This window comes from Artemia franciscana, chromosome 1, assembly GCF_032884065.1.
Source record: "Artemia franciscana chromosome 1, ASM3288406v1, whole genome shotgun sequence".
Classification (NCBI taxonomy): Eukaryota; Metazoa; Arthropoda; class Branchiopoda; order Anostraca; family Artemiidae; genus Artemia; species Artemia franciscana.
In genome coordinates, this window is record NC_088863.1 from 21753603 (window position 1) to 21772303 (window position 18701).

General features: G+C 34.8%; 1 protein-coding gene across 1 annotated transcript in view; it reads right to left on the minus strand.

The window, feature by feature from the left end:
• Positions 1 to 18701, minus strand: part of LOC136025164 (DNA-dependent protein kinase catalytic subunit-like) — a 110480-nt gene that overhangs the window by 62586 nt on the left and 29193 nt on the right. The window contains exons 9-11 of the mRNA XM_065700962.1: positions 12578 to 12809; positions 4842 to 5052; positions 1777 to 1878 (exon numbers count right to left, since the gene is read on the minus strand). Of these exons, the coding sequence (XP_065557034.1) occupies positions 1777 to 1878; positions 4842 to 5052; positions 12578 to 12809 (545 nt within the window). The remainder of the gene's footprint in view (positions 1 to 1776; positions 1879 to 4841; positions 5053 to 12577; positions 12810 to 18701) is intronic.

Below are 18701 nucleotides of genomic sequence, written 5' to 3' on the forward strand. Positions count from 1 at the left end.
AGCTTTGTTGATGGTGATTGCTAATCGACCATTCCCTGAGTCGCCATCGTCATTTATATATCCCCCTGTGCACCCCGGCGTCCCCTTTGTAGTTATGTCCCTGTGTCCCGGTCGTCATTTATATTCCCTGTGTCCCGGTCGTCATTTGTGTCCCGGTGTTCCAGTCTGTGATTTCTCTTTGAGTGTCCCGGGCGTCATTTATATTCCTTGTGTCCCGGTGTCCCGGTCGTCATTTATATCCCCCTGTGCCCCCCGGCGTCCCCATTGTAGTTGTGTCCCTGTGTCCCGGTCGTCATTTATATTCCCTGTGTCCCGGTCGTCATTTGTATCCCGGTGTCCCGGTCTGTATATACATTCGTTTTTTAGTTTTGTTTTTCTCCTTTATTTTTTTTCTTTTTTAGTTTATTTAGATTTTTAGATTTTTTAGTTTTTTTATTAGTTTTTAGTTTTTTTGTAGTTTTTACCATTTTTTTAGTTTTTTTAGTTTTTTTTTTTACTTATGTCCTGGTCGTCATTTATACTCCCTGTGTCCCGGTCGTCATTTGTGTCTCGGTGCTTTGTTGATTGCTAATTTATATTATATTTATATTTATATTTTTTATATTTATTAATATTTTTTTAGTTTTCTTTTTCTCTTATTTTTCAGTTTTTTCCTTTTTTTAGTTTTTTCTTTTTTAGTTTTTAGTTTTTTTTTGTTTTTTACCTTTTTTTAGTTTTTTTAGTTTTTTTTAGTTTTTTAGCTTTTTTAGTTTTTTTATTAGTTTTTAGTTTTTTTTTAGTTTTTGCCTTTTTTTAGTTTTTTCAGTTTTTTTTAGTTTTTAGTTTTTTACCTTTTTTTAGTTTTTTTTTAGTTTTTTAGCTTTTTTAGTTTTTTTTCTTTTTAGTTTTTTTTTGTAGTTTTTACCTTTTTTAGTTTTTTTTCTTCTTTTGTATTAGTGTGAAATAATTCAGACGTCATATGCGGACAAACACGACGTCACTCGATAGACAGACAGACAGACATAACCCACAAACAACTTATTTTTATATATATTTATTCATATTTTTTTAGTTTTCTTTTTCTCTTTTATTTTTCAGTTTTTCCTTTTTTTAGTTTTTTTCTTTTTTAGTTTTTAGTTTTTTTTAGTTTTTTACCTTTTTTTTAGTTTTTTTTAGTTTTTTTAGTTTTTTAGCTTTTTTAGTTTTTTTATTAGTTTTTATTTTTTTTGTAGTTTTTGCCTTTTTTTTTATTTTTTTCAGTTTTTTTTTAGTTATTAGATTTTTACCTTTTTTTAGTTTTTTTTTAGTTTTTTAGCTTTTTTAGTTTTTTTTCTTTTTAGTTTTTTTTGTAGTTTTTACCTTTTTTAGTTTTTTTTCTTCTTTTGTATTAGTGTGAAATAATTCAGACGTCATATTCGGACAAACATGACGTCACCTGATCCATCCACAGATCCACACACAGACAACTTATTTTTATATATATATATATATATATATATATATATATATATATATATATATATATATATATATATATATATATATATATATATATATATATATATATATATATATATATATATATATATATATATATATATATATATATATATATGTTTCTCCGTCCAAGGAGAAACCCTTGGAAAACATTTTATTACCAACAACAAAAGACTTGGACAAAGTGACCTATGTAAAGGAAATACACTATAACAATGTCCATATGTTCAGCATATCTAAACATGTTCAAAAGCAGCATATGTAAGAACATATCTAAAGTTGGTTGAGATAGAAGACTACCTGGTTTAGCAAAAATACTTCTAGATCCACTTTCTGGCAAAATAAAAGTGCCCAAGGTTTTGCCAGCCATGTCCATAGGTAGCGTCACAGAAAATCCTTCGCCTAAAATTAAATCAACAACGCTATTATTTAAAATAAAAGAAAAACGGAAAAAATTGCAGATCTGGTGAAATGGAAATGCGAAACAAAGAAAGCTTAAAGCACAAATCTAACAAAAAATAACCTATTACAAGAGAGAATCAACATGCAACAGAGATATGATGAAGATTTATTTAAATAAAATAAGAATAAGATAATAAGATTTGATAATAGATAATTGGATTGAAGTAGATAGGAATAGATAACAGGATTGTAAAATGAGAAAAAAAGCTTAAAGCTAGCAAAAAAATAGCCAAATACAACAGATAATCAACATACAAATGAGACATAATGAAACTTTGTTTACATAAAAATGAGAATAAGACAATAGGAGTTGATAATAGATAAGAGGATTGGAGTAGATAGGAGTAAATAACAGGATTGTAAAATGAAAAAAAGAAGAAAGCTTAAAGCACAAAGCTAGCAAAAAAATAACCAAATACAACAGAGAATCAACATACAAAAAAGATATAATGAAACTTTAGTTAAATAAAAATGAGGACAGGATAATAGGAGTTTTGTAATTATCATTTTGAGAATACTAATAAGGATTGAAGTATGTCTGAAAAATTGCCCCATTTCCGAGAATTCAAACCATACGTTATTGCGTTAATGTTCATGAACAACTGGTGCACGCTTTCTTATCTGCAATGGCTACAGTTCTAAGAAAAACACTAGAGATAAAACAAAATCACGTCTAATTTCAATGCTAAGGACTTCCCTTAGCTGTATTCCGCGAATCTAATCTTCCCGGGATAGAAAGTAATCCACTTCAGAAAAAGACTCTTTTATAGTTGGTTGATTTTTCATTGGGGCTAACAATCAACTGCAAAGTTGTAGATAGATGATGCTATATCAAACTAAGAATAAAAAGAGAAGGGGGAAAAAATAAAAAATTGGATTTGTCTTCATTAACAAGCAAAATCATGAAACTCGAACTGATAATTCTTCAGACTTATTCATCTGTACTGTTGACATTTTCCAACAAAAATAAGTCAAAATATACTTATTTTTTTAAGCGCTAAAACTCTTATTAGAGTTACTAAAAAACATTTTTAGGAACAAAAAAAAAAAAGAAAAAGAAATAATCGAATGCAAACTAACTTCAGATGTGATCCCTTTCCAACAACCAGTATTGAAACACATTCCTAAAATTATTTAGGCGTGGCTCTAGCCACTGCATTGTCACAAAGTATCTACAAAGTTTTCCGCATAATGACTATTTTAATGAACTCAAATCTAAATTATTTTTTTGACAGTTCTTTTTCAAGATCTGAAAGAGGTGAAAATTCATTGCTGACAAAACTGATAAAATACAAATTCAAACTAACGAACTCACGTTCCCCTAGCTTACCGTTTTTTTTTTTCTCTCTCAAGTGAGTAGCTTAAATATTGGAAACGGAGATGAAACTTAAGGACGACAAAATTGGATTGAGAGGAAAATAATCGGCATAAACACAATCTATGCAAATTTCGTGTCATTTAAGGATTCAAAATTGCTCCCATTACCCACCAAAGAGGGGTTGCACCCCCTGTCAGCTGAAATTTTCGTCAAAAGTACACAATGAAAAGGCAATCAGAATTTCTGATGTTTACTCGGTTCACTAGTCGGTTCCGCCTAAAAAAGTCAGCCACTTTTTCTTGTGTGTGATATCTATATATATGCATTCACGATGCGCGCGGGGTAGCACATACCTAGTAAAGAGCGCTTTAAAAACAGAAAATGACTTTTAAAACAAATCCTCAAACTTAACAGAATTGCTATTAGACAGTGATTCAGGAACGGTAACTATGATTTAAATATTAGAGTAAAAAGTGAAGACAGATTAAAAATTTGTAGGAATTTTTACATGAGCTCTAAAACCCTTAGAAACGGGCGTGGATCGAAACGCACCATGAAACTCCGAAAGCCCCTAACGCAAGTTTTCTTACTTTGCCGTCCTTAGTACTTGAAAACACCAAAAAAGTCTTAAGTAGTTAAATTATTTCTCCTCTCTTTCTTAATGTATCAAATCAATATTTTATCTCTTCTGGACTTATCTTTTATTCGTTTTGTCTGTGCGTCCACAGTATCAAACAGCTTATTAAAATCAATAAAAAATAGTCATCGGAATCTTCCCAATTTCTAAGGGAATATTAGTATGAGCAACTATTTGATGCGTATTATGACCTTTCGAATGTTTTTATCTGATTCCAAATTAGAATGCATGCTTTCTGAAAAAAGAACACAGACAGACTATCTGTGCTCATTAAGAAGCAAAATCGTCAAACTCGGACAAATATTCATTTATACTGTTGACCTGCTACATCAAAAATAAGCGGAAACCTTTTTGTTTTTTAACAGTTAAGGGTTACAAAGTTGCTAGTTTTTTTTTCTGATCAGGCAATGTGCTAAATAACCAGCAGAAGAATTAATTCTTCTCAAATAGCGATAAAATCTCGAACGAATCATTCGTTGAGAAAATGGAGTAGGTGAGGTTGAACTACTGCATTTTCTTGGAGAAGGCGACTCCACGTTAAGTGAAACACTTTTCCAATTATCTTGAGCTTAAATCGTATATTATTTGCCTTATATTTCACACTTTTCTTTTTATTTCAAATCTTCAAACTGTTTCTAAATTTCTTTTGATTCTTAAATTCTACTTTGGCTCTGTTTCATTCTATGATGATGTTGAGGCAACAAAAAAATATAATAAAACGAGTAGACTCTCTCTCACTCTCTCCCTCCCCCTCCTCTTTCTCTCTCTCTCTCTCTCTCTCTCTCTCTCTCTCTCTCTCTCTCTCTCTCTCTCTCTCTCTCTCTCTCTCTCTCTCTCTCTCTCTCTCTCTCTCTCTCTCTCTCTCTCTCTCTCTCCCTCTCTCTCTCCTTATCCCTCTCTCTCTTCAGCAGTATGCCTAAAAAGGCTATTAGTTATAGGAAGACAAACCTTGAATTTGAGTAGGTTCAAATTGACGCTGCCTTTGAGTTTGAGTAGCTAATTTGGCATTCCCTGCTCCATAAGAATCGAGGGACATTGAGGGTACCAGTGACGTCGATGTGGTCATAGTTTGACCTGTATGTAGACGCATTGTTTGAGCAAACATAGGCATTAGAGTTCCAGGCACTATTGTAAGTCTTCCTGAGCTCAATGGTAGGTCCTATTAGGGAAAATAGTCAGAAATAAAGATAATAGTATCTAGAGTATGTACAAAACAAGGGGACAGAAAATCATCCCAAAGGAATTTCATATTGTATTAGTCCAGGTATAATTAAGGGAAATTGGAAAACTCATGAAAAGGGAAAAAACACTTAAAGATACATACGAATCTAGCCTTAAGCCTCATCCAAAATTTATCAGACTACTTGAAATAATCAATTCAAAAAATATTAATTTCATTTTCCATTTTGCTACGTTAGCGGTATTTTATGTATCTAATGTTGTCTCCAGTTTTGCTTCCCAATTCTCTGTTTCCCAAAACTGACAAGTTTTTTCTCACCTAGGTTGCTTACTGCCGGAAAATTGAGAAAAAAAAGAACATAACTTAATAATTTTTTAGACCACACTGCTTTTCCATTTACGAAAAATTAAGCGAGAGAAACGTTAAAAACCGTCTTTTCGTTTAATTTTTGTATAACTACGAACAAGACTAAAGTAATGAGCCACCAATACATCATTAATGTGATTTAGCACAATGTGTCAACAAGTTCTAACTTGTTATCATGCTTCTTTTTCTCTAAAATTCTAGCTAAGTATATGAAAACATAGGATTAGACACGTTAGAATAAAAAAGTTCCCAGATTAATGCTAATTCAAGTGTAGGAAATATGACAAAGACATTGCCGATCAGTCTTTTTTCTTCTTCTTATTTGGATTGCAATGAAGAAACTTCGCATAATCTAATCCTCTGACTCAAATGCCAGTCCCTGCAGTAAGTTGCTGCAGTTGAGATCAAACTCTGGATATTGCAAGCCTTCTTCCTCTACTTAGTTGGATAAAAATGAATATACTTTCCCATAATCTAATCACTATAGTCACATTCCAGACCCAGCAGTGGGTTGCTGCAGCTGAGTATGAACACGGGGCCTCGTATTACCAAGCAGAAGCTAATCTCGCTGCACCACTCCGAGACAATCACCTTTTTTGTCAGAGTAATTTGAATCTTTTACTTGAAGAGGGACTGAACTGACTTCTGATCTTGGTTCTAAGCTCAGCACTTTTACTTCAAATAATGTTTTAGTTCAGCGGACAAAAATCAATAGAGATATATGGTTTATAAAAAACTATTTATTTATCTACAACCCGTCTATACCAACACAGTAAGATAGAAGTATTACAAGACTTACTTTCTTTGCTGTATACTATGCTGTGCTTACAATGGCACTTGTGATGAATAGTAGCTTAATGCTTAAAATACACAAAAACTTCGTTCCTTAGCTGGTGCCAGCTAGACGGTTCGCCTCCAGAGGTCATCCAAACCGGTAAAAAGAAGTGGTGTTCTAAATGGGAATGGAGCAAAGCTGTTTGGTAACTTTATCTGATAACGTTTTCTACCTTACAATCCCATCTGAAAGTACCTTATCATCTACTTTGTTGTAAACCGCGGTCAACACAAGCAAGAATACACCTAAATCTGCATTACCATCTGTATCTAAAGCAAGCCGAGGAAGTAGCTGTCCTGATAATTCTTGTTCAATTAATAGGCCGCATCCCCATCTGGAAAGAAGATCCTGAAAGCAAATCATATGGATAGCTTACGGCAGGCCTCTTCGTGGCCAAATATTTAAAATTAAACGTAAAACTAAAACTGAGTTCAAACATTACCTCCGAAATGTTCGTTAAAGAGGGTCACAATTTCCGAAGTGGCCTGCACAATGGAAACAGGTCGTTAATTTTGGAAAATTAATGCTCTCATTAAAAGTGATGGGATTCCGGTTTCTTCCTAACTTAAGCATTGTCGTCAAGTTTTAATTCATTAAATTAAACAGTTCAATGTCATTTTACTAGTCTTATTTCCAAACTCTTGCCCCAGTAGATAATGCAGCGTCATGTTATTCCCATGTGCGCTAGTGCTGTTAAAAATGGTCTAGAAAGGCTGAAGTCCACGTTAATTGACTAAGATGGTTTTACTATTTTTCACCTTTGTGCTGATGATCCGTCTTTCGTGTTTCACTTCCAAATTCTTTTCCAAATGTGTTTGTCCTCTGCTTATGGGTCAGATTTTTTCTACGTGTGAGAGAGAGAAAGAGAGAGAGAGAGAGAGAGAGAGAGAGAGAGAGAGAGAGAGAGAGAGAGAGAGAGAGAGAAAGAGAGAGAGAGAGAGAGAGTGAGAGAGAGAGAGAGAGAGAGAGAGAGAGAGAGAGAGAGAGAGAGAGAGAGAGAGAGAGAGAGAGAGAGAGTTCGGTGCATTTAAAAACTATCGTAGCATAGCTAGACAGATTCACTTTTTTTTTAAAATCGTTAAAATCGATGTGAAGAAAGGCAAAAATGAGTTGGCCTAACGATTAGTTCGTACTTTAGGGGGTAGAAGTTTGTTTTGTAACTGAGTTCGACTATTGGGAGGGGCTGGTTTGGGTAGCAGTGTTCGATGGCTCGTATTGGCTAGGACGGATTTTCCAAACTGAAGAATCAGGTGTTCAAGCTGGACTTTAAGTGGAGATAAATTCAGTTTATCTCCATGTTTCGGTGATAGTCACGGTTCCGGAGTATAATCCTTGTTGTTCTTTTCTGGACAGACTCTATGTCGCGTAATAGGTACGCGATGCGGATAGTAGATAGACCCCACACCAGGGACGCGTACTTGAACAACGGGCGAACATAACACATGTAGGCATGTAGAAGACTGTCAACATCAAACCCATAACGCCTCATTTTGGTAAGTGTCTGAAGGCTTGCATTAGCTTTGTGGACAATTGAATTAATATGGGCATTAAAACTGCAGTCACAAGTGAAAGTTTCATTTCATTCACAATCGGGAAAGGGACTTGAGGCATATCTATATTCCGCTTCAGAGGGTTGAAACGAATTATCTTCAACTTGGCTACGTTGATGGTAAGGTCATGACTTGAGCATTCGGTCTTTAGCTGATCAAATAACTGATCAAAGTTTCATTTCATTGTTATGAGTGTTTTCAACTAGGTAAGCGAGCACTATGGACAGATCATCTACAAACTTGTAACGGTCGTCGTGATAACTAAGCAGAGAGTTAATTACACCCAGGAAAATTATTCCTGCTAATTTCATGCCATGTGGCGCCCCGCAAGAAATATCTGACCATGATGAATCCCAATCATTTTCGTGGAGTGCAAAGACTTTTGTTTTCGGCCAGTTAAGAAGTCAAGTACAAGGCCAAGGGTGCGTCATTTGAACAGTCAAACATCCGTACTGGGTAGATTGTAGTACTACACTTATGGAGCCCACCGTACTGAAATATATCAACACACCAATGAATTTGTTTCAGAAGAAACTTGAGTATTAAGAATTAAGACACTTGGAGTGTTAAGTCTGTTCTTAAGCGCCGGGAGAAACCCTCAAGTGCGGATCTTACCGCTTTATTACAGTTGCATGTTATATTAACAACATTTCTGAATATGTCTTACTTCCATCAATATCACCGTGTACTGAAAAAAATCAAATCAATTCGGTTTTAAATCTCATGTTGGATGCATACAAGCCCACCTTCTCCTAGTTTCGTTGCTATGTGATGCACAGTTTCATCTGCTTGAATTACATATGAGTGCATCGAGCTTGTCCAAAATGTCTGATAGTGTTTGCCATGCCCAAGTATGGCACACGTTGACTGTTTCCGGCGTTAACTCCTCAGTCGTTTATGCTCCGTTTTTGGTAGAGAAATCCTTATCTTAGGCTAAAGTCAAAGCCAGATTTCTGTCAGATCTGGTGTTCGTCAGGGGGGGGGGGTTGTCGTCACCTAATCTGTTCAATGTCATTATTCACGGAATTAAGCCTACGTATGTTTTTGGTTCTTCTGACGAATCGTATATTGTCTATGCCGATAATCTTTTGAATATAAGCCGCACTAAAACTAGATTAGCGTCCTCCGTTAAATTCATTTCTCAGATATATCTGTGTACCAGTCTGTCACTAAATGTAGAGGAGTGAAAATATTTAGTTTTCGATTCTAAGTATATTTCTGAAAGCTTGAATTGCGGCGGTTTTATTTTCTATTCGTTTGGTTTTACAGATACGGTGGCAAAGAATTCATGTTTGTACAAGTATATCAGCCCTGCGTTCTCAGCTTCTTAAAGATGCTAAAGGTAAACTTAAAGTCGTTTACGCTAAGACTGTTCCAAACCGGAGGCGACAGTCCCGGAATGCACTTGCTAAATTATATTTAAGTTTTTGCTATCATTCTGTTTTGTTTTTTACGGGGTTTACCCAGTTCTGAAAAAAAGACTCCGCGACAGGTTTGCATACTTTATTTTAGATATTTGGAACTTTTGTTTTACCTCCCGAGATGGTATCGTAAAACCGCTATTGTCCAAAGATATGATGGGACTGATATACTTGCATCTTTTGAGTCTTTAAGTACCAGGCTGAAAGAAAATGCATTTTTTCCCTAGTCCCTTTTTACAACTTAGTCCATCTGCTCTACAAGAAAGTGCAACTGGAAGGACGGGCAATGAAGACCCTCTTATCGGAGACGTTCAAAAGGCCCGTCAGAATCAGACAAAAAAAATTTAAATAAATTTAGAACCGATGAATAGTGGTCATCATAGTGAGCTAAATGAAGCCACTAGATTTTATTTCGACTGACAATATTTTCCTTCAAATAGAAAAGCCATCATCTCAAAAAATAATAAAGAATAGCGTGAAAGACTTACAAAGAATAGATAACTTTAAGTGAAACAGTAGGAAATTAAGATATTGATTATCGAACACGTCAATGTTTAAAAAATGTTTCTCTGTTTGAGAGGGGCAAAGTGATAATATTGTTGTTAATCAAATTGGGAAGGACAGTGCTACCCTTTACCCCCCAATGGCACACAACACGAAATTCCCGTCCACCATGAAGATTTGTGATAGACGCGTTCTAAAAGAGACAGGGGGCTAAGAAACACTTTAGGAGGTATCCTCGAACTCATTCAGAAAGAGGAAAAAATCGAATTTACATGCTCAGCTAGCGGCAAGGGTCTTCTTTTCAGGAGATGGGAGGAGGGCATAAGCGCTAAACTTCTGTCACTTATAGAACATCTTCACGAAAATAGGGATAATCAGCGATTTATAGACACATCAAAGCGGTTCCACAATATCGGGAATAGAAGGTATCGATATCCATATAGCTCTTGCCAATTCTGATTATCCTGCAGTTGGACGAAAATGGTCTCAATTTCCCGCAGCATTACGGACAAATATAGTTATTAGCTAAGATTTGACCGAAACAATGAATGTTTCAACTATGCAGTCTTGGCTGTTCACAAGGTTTTGAGGCAAAATGCAGGTAAAGCCAATCTTTTAGCTTTTAAAGAAACAGAACTAAAGAGCGGAGAGAAATTACCTAAAAATTTCATTCTATTGTTTTGAAGGAAATTGGCCGATGCGAGTGAGACATCAAATTTTGGGAAAGAGAAAAGCCAGAAGTGGGGAACGTATGCTTTATTATGACGAAAATGGAAAAAGTGATGTTCTATTCGCGCCCCTGAAACTCTACTAATCAAATTTTATTCCTTTTTAGTCTTCATTAGAACGGACAATAAAGACTAAGCCCATTTTTTCATATTGTCAATCCTAGCCGCCTGATACTGCGCAGAAATTGAACTACGTAGTTTTGTGCCTGGTGTCTTATACCAAATGGAAGAAAGGAGGGGTTTAAAGAATCTTATTGTTCCTCCCATGGACTGCAATTAGTCGAGACTCTTGACGGAAGAAAATCTAGATGGAAGTTCAAAAATTTCAAACATTTACTGCTTATATAGCACAACCGATTTTAAATCGATTATATAAAAAATAGAAGAATCAGAATTTCAAAAACAACATAAACCCACAGCCTTCACTTCTACTGTCGTTAAGCGAAACATGTAAATAATAAAGTATACAGAATATCAAGGCCCACCTCGCCAAGTTGAAGGCCTGAACGAACTCATCTAAGCTGTACAGACATGTTTTAGACAAACTTTATGGTGCAAATAAAGCAATGGTAATTACGAAAGAGGATAAAGAAAAATCAGAAATACGAACTAAAGTATATAGCTAATAGGAAATGGATTGAAAAAAAAACTAATTCTACATTCCAGTTGGATTCCAAAATCTTTCATACATTATCAAACGTTTTATGCTGAGAATCTCACATTTTAAAATAACAGAATTTGTGCTTATACCAATTTCCAAAAAAAGGAAAAAATTACTTCAGTAAAAGTTTTATGGCAGAATATAAACAATCGAAAATATCTGCTTCGACTCTTTGGTATTTCCAATTTCTTAATAAAATCTTCAGACGTCTACGAGAAAGCAGACTGTGCTGAAACGATTCAAATTTTTTAGTGCATTCTGCTCCTGTGATGTGAGAATAACTTGAGCCATGTTTAGATTCATAGTACCGACAAATATTGTATTACTTCAGACCAGCAACACTGTCTCTACATATGAGGCATAAAGCTTTATCATTTGCTTTCACAAAAAAGTACTTTATTTTCCATTTGTCATTGAACTGACGACACTCAGTTCAATGCGTTCAAACCATTTGTGCGTTAAAACCGAAAGAAGCGAAGACCCTAATGATTTTCCCAATCTTAGACAAAAACCCCCTGTAGAGAACCAAGTTTCATTACTTACTTGGAAGGAAGTTTCCCCCTATTCCTGTATCGATAGTTTCCAGCGGTTTGAGGAAACAAAAACTACGAGGCAATTAAGCTTTTTATAATCACTTTATTGGACAAAACTCAGAACAAGATTACGAATTTACGCATGAATTTCAGAAAAAAATTGCCTGTTAAAACTCATGGGACTAGACTTCCTTATACCTAACTCCAAATTTTCTAACTCTTGTCGATGTATTTATGGAGTCAGCCAATTCCTAGAGTTATATCAATTAGGGCACAATTGTTATCTAAGGACCCTATCTTTGGCTTCGGACATTAATCTCTAAATAATGAAATCGCATAAAATCCAACTTATTACTGATCAATATATTCATTTTTTCATAGAAAGAGCTATTTATGGAGGATTAATTTTTCATAACGAACAGTATATGAAATGTCATCCAAATCGTGGCAAAAATGGTACATTTTTTTTTAAGTGAAATTGACAAGTATTCTACAGCTATTCTCAAGTTCATGACTGTTCATTTCACATTACATTAACTTCTCAACAGTGCTAATAATCTATAACTTGTCAATTCAGAGTAAATTTTTTAGAACCCTCTCTTAACACTTCCAATTTGATTTTATTTTGAAATCCTGTAGATATGTCTTCAATTAGGACACTATCGAGGGAAGTGTTCCCCACAAAACATTATTATTTCATTGTTGCCAATAATCATGCAACCTCATGTTCTTATTGATACCTTCTTACCTTATATTCACTAGTCATATATTTGACAAGGAAGTAACAAGATAGGCGTCAACAAGATAATGAGATTTGTAACTCAACTTTCTTCCTTTTCCTTCAAAACAAAATCCAAGATAAAACTCAAAACATCAATTCAAATTAAACAAAACATAAACGAATACCTTGAATGTGCATTCCGATAGTGGATTTTCGAAAAGGAGTGCGCTGTAATCGGGGCTATCTTTTGTTCTGTCCAGTAAGAATTTCAGAGAATAAAGCAGGAAAGAAGACTCGAGCGTTGGCGAATAGCATCTATCGAATATGTCCAAAGCTCGGGAAATGGTCGATTCTGGTAGTTGTGGGCTTTTTGACCAGAAGTTGTAAAGTTGATTGCGAATACCATCGTCTGAATCTCTTTAAAATAGAAATTAATTAGAGATAATAAAATTAGAGCAACTTTTTGAGAAATAGAATTTGTCACAGTTCAGCGAAAATTTCAGAAAAGGACTTACAGCAAAAAAAGCCATGGAAAGGAACTTTTCAGCTATAGCCTCTTCCTTTTCGTCCTCTAGAATAAGAACTTATCGCAAAATTGAAAAACTTCAGAAATGGGTCAACAGCCAAAATTGTCGTCAAAGTGTTTTCAAGTTTGTTTTGCACTCTCACTCTGATTGTAAGGGTTGCAAAAGCTACTTGAGACTTGAGATTAGGAGTTCAACTGTCGAAGTTTTGAAAAAAAAAAATCAAGATCAAAGATATGGCCTGGAAACGAACTCAAGTTGTGGGAACCACCTGCTGTTAGAGAAAAGAAAGTACAAGCAAATATTATAGTCAAACTTTACCACAGTTTCTAGTTAAAACAATCAGAAATTACCACGAATATGCCCCCCACATCAGTCCCACCCAAAGGCAAAGGAATCATTTGGACTTCACTGAGACGATGCACAATTTGAACAGATGTTTTCTTTTTTTATAATCCACAAAAAACAGCAAAACAAAATTCTAATCAATTTTAAAGAAAAACATTGAAAAATCCACATTTGATATAATAAAATTAGTTTACAATTTTAAAAGGCCACAGTTTTTCTTTTTTATTCTATATCAGCCAAAAGTAAAAATTGTCAATATCTGAATAAAACTTTCTAAACGTTAATTTGCATTTTTTGAAGCAGTATGTTTATCTTCCAGTGAACAGATTTAAAAAAAAGAGCATTTTTCCCTTTTTATCCTATTTCATTTTTCTAACGCAGAATGAAATCATTAAAATACAATTTTCTTTAAATCAATTAGTTTTGTTTTCAGCGTAACACAAATGACGCTCATGCCTTTAGAGGGGTTTGAAAGGGATGACAGCTCAAATCATCTTTGTAATCATTCCTGCTCTTGTTAAGTTCGACTTTATTATCTCACTTTCTTTCTCCTCGTTCGAGGTTTTGATATTACTCAGATTTTTGTTTTTAAAACATTTTTCAAATATTATATTATTTTGTTTCCCTACTATTACGAGCGATTAATTTTAAAGCAAACTTTATATTCTTTATTAAGACAGATTATTATAAAAAAGTTCAGGAATGACTGAATTCTGTCTCTATCATATTCCTTTTAATGTCATGGCATTACTCTTCAAAGTGCTAGCACAAGTTTAGCGAAGAGACAAACATTTTCGGCGAATTATGAACTTGCTTCTTAATACATCAATATTTGATTAGCACTTCGAACCCGCTTCCGAACAATTATATATATTTATATATATATATATATATATATATATATATATATATATATATATATATATATATATATATATACTACTACTACTATTACTAACAACTGGTCGCAGCACCATGTCACCTGAGGTCACACTCCTCCTCCATCCCAACCTGTTCAAAGCCTCTTTACACCATCCCAGCAAGCTCCCATTTCATTTAAATCTTTCTTTATGACATCCTCCCACCCCAGACGAGGACGACCTTCTTTCCGTTTAGCCCTAGACGGCTGGCCGAAAAGGAAAATTTTCGGTAATCTGTCATTTTTCATCTGCAGAACGTGCCCTAGTAATCTTAACCTTTCTTTTCTTATAGCCCTATAAAACGGGATTGAACCATATTTTTCGTACACGTCTTCTGTTTGAAATACGGTCAGTTATCCGGGTACACAGAAAAATCCCTATGCAATTTCTAAGGAAAACATCTAGCAAATCTTCATCCGCTTTTCGGAGAGCCCATACTTCAGAGCCATATTTGACAGCTGTAATCACTGTAGCTTCCAATATTCTAATATTGGTTTGCAGACTTATCTTTCTTTTGTTCCAAACTTTTTTTTTAACAGTGAAAAAACATACTGAGCCTTGGCTATTCCAATTTTAGCATTTTCACTGGTCCCACCATCTTTACTAATAATACTACCAAGGTAAGTGAAGCTGCCCACCTGATCAATCTTTTCGTTACCCAACGTCGCCTTTTCATTCTCATTTATTTCTAGTCTGATAGACTTAGTCTTCTTAACGTCAATTTTCGAACCTGTTCTAGCATCGTCAACTCGCAAAATCTCTAAAAGCTCATTCATTTTGCTCAACCTTTAATCTAGGATGCAAATCCTCAGCATAGTCTAAATCCAGGAGAGTTTCTCCTCCTCATTTGATTCCGCGGTCTCCCATTGCCTTTCCTGTGCATCTTAAGAAAAAATCTATTAAAATGATTCATGTAAAGGCCGACCAAACACAACCCTGCTTAACTCCTGGTTTAATACGAAATCAGCTGCTGATCTCATTTCCTACCTTAACCGCAGAAATGTTATTCTGGTACATAGCACTAATCACTTTAATGTATTTGTCTGGTATACCATGCAAGGATAAAACCTTCAATAAGCTCTTCTATTAACAGAGTCAAACGCTTGCTCATGGTATATATTACTGAGGACCAAAGGTGTTTGATAACTCAGGCACTTCTCAATTATTAACCTAAGAGATAAAATTTGGCCCTCTGCCTTTTCTAAAACCGCACTGTACTTCTCTTAAAAATTTATCGACAACATCTCTCAGTCTAAAAAGTATCATTTTACTAAGTAATTTGATACCGACAGAGACCAGACTAATGCCTTGATAATTACCACACTCACTCTTATCGTCTTTCTTATACAGTGGTTTAATTAAGGTTTTTCTAAAATCTCTTGGTACTTCCTCTTTTTCAAAAATCATATTCATAATCTTCTGTGACTTATTTCTAACCTCAGAGCCTGCATATAGAAGAAAATCATTCACCACACTATCACCACCTGGAGCCTTATTATTCTTTAATCCTTTTAGTACTGTCGCTAATTCTTGCTCACAAAACAAATCTTTCTTCGCATCCAAGTTATCACAAACTTTTTCGTTTTCCTCTATATCTTTTCCTGCAACTTTATGTCGGTTTAGCACATTCTCAAAATGTTGTGTCCCCTCTCTTTAACCCTTTCCTTATCACTAATTATGGTCCCGTTCCTATCTTTAACTAGAACAAGTCCGGATTGGCTACTCCCTCTCAATTTATTAGGATGCCAGTACAGTATTTTACTATTATGGCGTCTAGATCCTCGGCAATTTTATCCATGGCCTCCACTTCACATCTCCGTAATTCATATTATAAAGCTTCCTCAACTTTCTTTACATTACTTTAAACATGAAGCTTTTTCACTAATTTTCCTAGCTGCAGTCCTAACTGCCTTCCCCAAGACACCATCAGTGACTTCACAAATTGTTTTCCTAAAGTCATTCCATCCATATTCCACAGTGTCGAATTTTCAACTCTCCAATTTAGTATTCAACTGTTCCTGGAAAGTGTCGTGCCAATTCTCATCCTGGAGTCTACCAACATCATAGCTTCCCGAAAGGTAGTTACCCTTCCGAAATATCAGCTATACATATATATACACACACACATATATATATATATATATATATATATATATATATATATATATATATATATATATATATATATATATATATATATATGCTACTACTACCACTACTAACGACAACTCATCGCAGCACCAAGCTGACTGAGGCCAACACAGCTACGGACGTTCCTCCTCCATCCCAATCTATTCAAAGCCTCCCTCTTTACACTCTCCCATGACGTTCCCATTTCCTTCAAACCTTTCTTTATGACATCCTCCCACCCTAACCACACACGACCTGCTTTCCGTTCAGCCCTAGATGGTTCGTCGAAAAGACAATCTTTGGCAATCTATCATCCATCATCCGAAAAGTGCCCTAGCCATCTCAACCTTTCTCTTATTATAGCCTTAGAAAGCGGGATTGAACCACACTTTTCATACAGCCTATCGTTTGAGATACGGTCAGTCTGCCGGGTACCCAGAACAATCTGTTGACAAGTTCTTTGGAAAAAATCTAGCAAATATTCATCTGCTTTTCGGGGCGCCCATGCTTCAGAGCAATACTTGACAAATGTCATCACTGTTGTTTCTAATATTCTAATCTTGATTTGCACACTTATATTCCGATTCTTCCAAACCTTTTTATCTGTGGAAATATACCCTGAGCTCTGACTATTCTATTTTTAACATCTTGACTGCTCCCACCGTCTTTAATAATAATTGCTCACACTTTCATCTAGGATGCTTAAAACATCAGTATAATCTAAGTTTAGGAGAAATTTTTGCTCCCCATTTGATTCCCTGGTCTCCCATTGTCTTTCCTGTGCTCCTTAAGACAAAGTCCATCAAATTGATGCATATAAAGGGGGATAGAAGACAACCCTACTTAACTCCTGATTTAACACAAAACCAGCTGCTGACCTCAATTCCTACCTTGACCGCAGTAGTGTTATTCTCATATATAGCTCTAATCACTTTAATGTATTTGTCTGATATACCATACAAGAATAAGACCTTTGCTAAAGCTCTTGTATCAACAGAATCGAACGCTTGCTCATCATCTATAAAACAGAGTATCAAACAACTAAAGCACTTCTCAATTATTAACCACAGAGTGAAAATTTGGTCAACACTAATACTAATCTATTTCACTGTTCTTCTCTTAAAACTTTGTCTACAGCATCTCTCGGTCTAAAAACTATCATATTAGTAAGTAATTTTCTACCTAGAGAGACCAGACTAATGCCTCGATAATAACCAAACTCACTCTTATCACCTTTCTTATACAGTGGTTTAATTAAGGTTTTCCTAAAATAGTTAGGTACTTCCCCTTTTTCAAGATCTTATTCATAATCTTTAGTAGCTTATTTCTAACCTCAGAGCAACCATATTTAAGAAACTCACTTACCACACTATCAGCACCTGGAGCCTTATTGTTTTTTAATCGTTTTAGTACTGTCGCTAATTCTTCCTCATAAAACAAATCTTCCTTTACATCCAAGGTATCACAAGCATTTTCATTTTCCTCTATATCTTTTCCTGAAACTCTATCTCGTTTTAGTACATTTTCAAAATATTCTGCCCATCTCTCTTTACTCTTTTCTTGTCACTAATTGTCGTCCCGTTCCTATCTTTAACTGGGACAAGTCCCGATTGACTGTTCCCTCTCGATTTATTAATATGCCAGTACAATATTTTACTATTATGCCGTCGAGCTGCATCTTCCAGATCCTCGATAATCTTATCCATGGCCTCCACTTAAAGGTTCCTTAGTTCATAATTTTAATGCTTTCTCCACTTTCTTTACATTCCTTTTATTCATTAAATAAAAAAAAACAAGTTTTTTTTAACTGAAAGTAAGGAGCGATAATAAAACTTAAAACGAACAGAAATTACTCCGTATACAAAAGGGGCTGTTCCCTCCTCAGCACCCCGCTCTTTACGTTAAAGTTTGACTCTTTATCTCGACTCTACTTTTTAAAACGGTAAAAAATTTAGCGTAAAGAGCGGGGCGTTGAGGAGGGAACAGCCCCTTTCATATACGGAGTAATTTCTTTTCGTTTTAAGTTTTAATATCGCTCCTTACTTTCAGTTAAAAAAAACTTTTTTTATTTAATTTTTGAACGTTTTTAAATTAAGGCATATTTTAATTTTGGCTCTCCGTACATGAATAATTACAAAAAAATTTGCATATTACTTTATTTTTATGGCTAAATGGCTTTCTCTTAGTTTTGACCGGACGATTTTGAGCAAAAACGAGCGGGGGAGTAGGCATAGTTACCCTCCAATTTTTTGGTTATTTAAAAAAGCAACTGGAAATTTTAAATTTTCTACGAATGCTTTTATTAGTAAAAATATACGTAACTTACGAATTAGTTTACGCAACGAACTTCTATGTTCGTATGTTTTTATTACGTATATGAGGGGGTT